The following is a 4789-nucleotide window of genomic DNA, read 5'->3' on the forward strand; positions in this document are numbered from 1 at the left end:
CAATATCCTAAAAGGGAAAAACACCGACACCATACTAGTGCAGCACTTCATGGTCCATGGGTGGGATGCGCTGCAGGCGTCGGTGATTGAGTGCAACCCCTATTGGTCCACTGCCATGAGAAAATTCGCTGAGAGACAGTGGATTAAGAGGCTGGAGGCTAAAGATCCTGGGGGCCTGAATGAGAGATAGGATTGAGTGACTGGAGACCGGAGGAGGACCGTACATGGGGGTCCCTCACTGTGGAAACACAGTGGGGGACCCCACCCCCACCGAACCTAACCAGTCTGTGCCCCTCCTACTTTTGGTCACTCACTTCCTGTTTCTCTGAAGGTCATCAACAGGATCATGGCACAATACAGCACCGCAGTAAAAAAGTGCACTCGTCAGGTGTCTTTTTTCACAAAACACAACGAAGGTGGGTCTTGAAACCTAAATAGAATGGTAATTCTAAACACAACTAAAGTGGTCTCTTAAACCTAAACATAAGATAAGAGGTTTTCTGTCTAAACACAACTTAAGTGGAGTTCAAATCTAAACATGAGATACTCTAAACATAACTAATGTGGTTTTGAAACTTAAACAGAATTGTAATTCTAAACATAACTAATGTGGTCTTTTAAACCTAAACATAAGGTGCTGACTTCCTTAACATAATTAAGGTGGGTTTTCAAACCTAAACACAAGATGTTTTCTTACTAAACATAACTAAAGTGGTCTTTTAAACCTAAACATAAGATAAGAGGTTTTCTGTTTAAACACAACTCAAGTGGGATTCAAAGCTAAACATAAGATGCTGTCTGATGTCTTTCACCTGTCTGTGTTGAGCATTGGTTTGATACACAATGTTGGGAGGACTTAGACACATGCACTATGGTATTGTAATTCATAACTAATGTGGTTTCTTAAACCGAAACATAAGATGCTTTCGGTCTAAACATAATTAAGGGGGTTTGAAACCTATATAGAAGATGTTTTCTGTTTAAACATAACTGATGTAAATAGAAAATCCGATGTATAATCGTTTATTGGTATACAACGAGTTCACCAAGTTGGATATATGTACAGGCATGCAATAACAGTGTTCCCCAGATATGTTTTGTTTTAAAATACAGTGTAAAATGTATATATGTTCGCTTTTACAGATATATAATTCATTACCCACAATGCTTTACAGTTTGTGAGCAACAGGGTATCAGATTTCAGCACCTGAGCTAAAACCGGTCACATGTTATTCCCCATTCATTACACTGAGCGACAGGGAAAAGAAGTTCCATAACTCATTGTTATACTTAGTTTATTACAGAATTGTTTTGTTTTCGCCTGAGGAAGGTTCATTTTAGAACCGAAAACGTTCGCGAAATTGAGGTACTTTGTTCAGTATTGTTAAAAATTAAAATAAAGATTTTTTTGATACAAGAACACGAGGATCGGTTTTTTAGCACCACAGCTAATTAGCAGATAGAATGAGACCCGGAGAAGATGAAGACCACCGAGACGACGCCTGGACCACTACACGAAGGGGACGCAGTGGACGACGGTACCAGGCGAGTCCAGTACGGCACACAAGACCAGACTCAAACCGAAGGAGGTATGAGTCGTACAGCCGCAACAGGCAGGACCACAATGAGGGCCCGAGAGCCCGTGGCTATATTAATAGCTACAGGAACCAGAGCTATGATTATTATAATAATGGCCCTAACCAACGGAATTATAACAGGAGCCGGAACGAGCGGAGCTATTATAATAACAACCGTAATAAACAGAATTATGATAGGAGCCAGAACCAGCAGAGCTATTATAACAAGAGTTATAAACAACGGAGCTACGTTAATAGCTATGCTACAGGCCGCGATGAACGCATAGGCCGCCGTCCCCAGCGCTATCAGGAACCAACACAGGAACACCGTGGGCCGCCTGTCACTGACAGGAAGACCTACGCGCAGGCCACGAGAGACGGTTATGACCAGGCGCCACGGCAACACTACGACCAGAGCCGTTCCCGGGACAGGCAGCGGGCACACGCGGCCCTGCAAGGTCAAGCACCCCGTGAACACAACCGGAACACATCGCCTCGGTCGCAAAACAGAGGTGAGCGGCGGAGATACGAGGAAGACGCGAGACGTAATGGCAGGGAAGACGACGGACCCCGGCCACGACATTCACCAGAGAGGAACGGAGATCGCAGACATCCGGAATTTCCGAGGTACTTTGAACACAACACAGACTTTGATAATAACAGGAGAGACGGAGGAAGAGCGGAAATACCGAGGGTCCGTGAACGTGACACCCGTGTGGAGGAACGCAGACGAACAGAGGAGGACAGGTCAGATGACCCTGACTTCAGGCAGAAATGTCAGGTGGGCTACAGGATCATAAAGGCAAGCCACCACTACACCAACGTCACGGCAAGTAGACCTCCCATTACAATTCATAAAATGGGACTCCATTTAGAGACACTAATAAAACCAGCTGTCCCAAATGATCACACTCAGGGACTTATAGGGAGAAATGCACAAGAGTGGGTCAAAAAGACCATCAATATTCTGCAAGAGCATTACGAGGACGTGATTGAACACGAGATCACCAGACTATTAGGATTCCCTGATGAAGAATGGAGGGCTCCGCTGGAGGTGGCGGCCAACTGGGCCAGAAGGAACATTAAGAGACTGCTAACAGGGACCATTCCTGGAGTGGTGAACGTCATCGAGACCCGTATAGAGGTGGAGAACCATCCAAGCAGATCCACAGAGCGGAGACCGGAGCAGACCCCCATCCCAGCGGGTGCTCCCGGTCCTCCTCCTCCTTTTTCTGCTTTTCCTCCTCTTCCTCCTCCTTCTCCTCCCCCTCCTCCTCCTCCTCTCCCACAGAGACTACGGGCTCCAGCAGTGGCCCAGCAGAGGACTCCACAGGAGAGTCGACCCAGCTTCATCCCTCCCCCAGAGTCTCAGCTGAGGACCCTCGGGCACCCGGAGACCACAACAGCCCTGGTGCATGAACAGCAGGGACGGGAGCAGGTCCCGGACCTGCAGGTCCTGGAACTGGAGACATCGAGTGATGAGGAGCTGGTGGAGGAGAGTCCGCAGAGTCTGGAGACATCCCCCATCATCCCGCCTCTAGGGCCAACACCGGTAAGAGGCAACATTCCACTAATCTGCCTTGGGGGGCCTGAAGCGGATATAATACCGCTGGCCACCACACCCACCACCCCCCCTTCCACCACCCCCCCTCCTACCCCAATCCGGAGTCCAGCCCCCAGGGAGATCAGGCCTACACCACTGCCCCAGAGAGTTACACGCAGCAACAGATGTGCACAGCTCTACTCCGGCAGCATTGTGGAGGCCTCTCAGGGGCAAAGGACCACATTGGGTGGGGACCTGAGACTGAAGGCGCCCGAGAGAGACCCTCTAAAAACACTCAATGAGTTTAACTTAGCCCCTAAGAAAGGGGGCCTTCATAGAATAATGGTCCAGAGCACGCTACACCGTAATGTGTTGTTGCCACAAGTCTCCCCTGCGAACACAGGTCCGTTCCCTCCCAGGAGACACCACAACGACGCCGGCCAGCCGAGGGACCTGCAACTGAGTGGGAACAAAGAGTGGCTGATCATGGGAGACTCCAACATCGCTAGGCTCCCGGCTCACAGAATGCTGAATCTACAGATGGACGCGTTTCCAGGGGCGACATTCCAGACGGCGGAGACCATCCTCCGGGAGACCCAGACTACGGACGTAGTAAAAAAGGTTATTTTATCATTTGGACTCAACGATAAGGCCCTCAGGTCCATGGAGACAACGACGGAACAGCTACTCAACATGCTGGTGAGAGCTAAAGAAGCATTCAAGCTAAAGAGCACAGATCTTCATCCCACAGGTGAACTTTTCACGGCTCTCCCCCAAAAGGAGAGCTTGAGTTGGCCCAAAATTAACAAGTTTATTAAATCAGAGAGAGAGTGCTTGCTGCTTGATGAGGAGTTAGTTTACAGATTCAGATGATCTGCACTACTTTTCACGGGCTCTCCCACGAAGAGAAGCTGAGGTTGGCCCAAAATTAAAGTTTATTAAAATCACTGAGAGCTGCTTGCCCATGCTTGATGAGTCGTTTAAAGAAGAGAGAGATGATGCTGCTGCTGTCTAGGGAGACAGCGCGAAAAATGGATGGAACTGGATCTCATTTAAATTAAGTCCCCTTAAACTCTCTCACAGACAGGCGGGTCTAAAATGATAATTAACCTCACTAAAAGTACATACTGACAGCGGACCAGACCACAATACTTATTAAGGGATTGAACTTTATTCCTACAGTTTCCACCAACAGGGAAATTCTAGAGCAGGCACAATTCGACCTGCAACAATATCACCGCGGCTTAAAATAGCAACACATTATGAACATGCCCTGAAAAGAACAATTGCCTTTCCTTTATAAGTCCGCTTGGGCTCCCCCGTTGGCAAGCATGCCAGGGGAAATCCAAAATTTAATTAAGGCGGATATGCACACCTTCAAAACCCAGTTTAAAACACATATTGTGCCCTCTAATATCACCACGAGTGAAAAAGTAGCGTTAGAGCAACTTAAGAATAATAAGGAAATTATTATTAAACCAGCAGACAAGGGCAGTGCGATCGTGGTGATGGATCGAGAACAGTATCTGTGGGAGGGCTATAGACAATTGAATGATAAAAAATATTACACTAAGTTAAGTAAACCCATCTATTTGGATACAGTGCCTTCAGTACACAAGATTATAGAATCACTATACGTCAAAAAATTTATTAACGCTAAGCAGAAGGC

General features: G+C 47.4%; 1 protein-coding gene across 2 annotated transcripts; it reads left to right on the forward strand.

The window, feature by feature from the left end:
* Positions 1 to 277: 277 nt before the first annotated feature.
* LOC130191290 (putative bifunctional UDP-N-acetylglucosamine transferase and deubiquitinase ALG13) lies at positions 278 to 3829 on the forward strand. Of its 2 annotated transcripts, none has more exons than XM_056410993.1 (2): positions 278 to 3129; positions 3251 to 3829. In XM_056410993.1, exons 1-2 carry the CDS (start codon positions 1465 to 1467, stop codon positions 3377 to 3379), a joined length of 1794 nt encoding a protein of 597 aa, XP_056266968.1. In that variant the 5' UTR covers positions 278 to 1464; the 3' UTR covers positions 3380 to 3829. The 2 variants fall into 2 exon arrangements, with proteins under 2 accessions (XP_056266968.1, XP_056266969.1); XM_056410994.1 differs by having other exon boundaries at positions 3524 to 3829.
* Positions 3830 to 4789: the final 960 nt, after the last annotated feature.

Source organism: Pseudoliparis swirei, unplaced genomic scaffold, assembly GCF_029220125.1.
Source record: "Pseudoliparis swirei isolate HS2019 ecotype Mariana Trench unplaced genomic scaffold, NWPU_hadal_v1 hadal_32, whole genome shotgun sequence".
Classification (NCBI taxonomy): Eukaryota; Metazoa; Chordata; class Actinopteri; order Perciformes; family Liparidae; genus Pseudoliparis; species Pseudoliparis swirei.

Coding starts and splice junctions, on each gene's coding strand:
- LOC130191290 (XM_056410993.1), top strand. CDS start 1,465: ATGAGACCCGGAGAAGATGAAGACCACCGAGACGACGCCTGGACCACT. Junction 3,130..3,250: donor CGCCTCTAGGGCCAACACCG/GTAAGAGGCAAC, acceptor TCCGGAGTCCAG/CCCCCAGGGAGATCAGGCCT.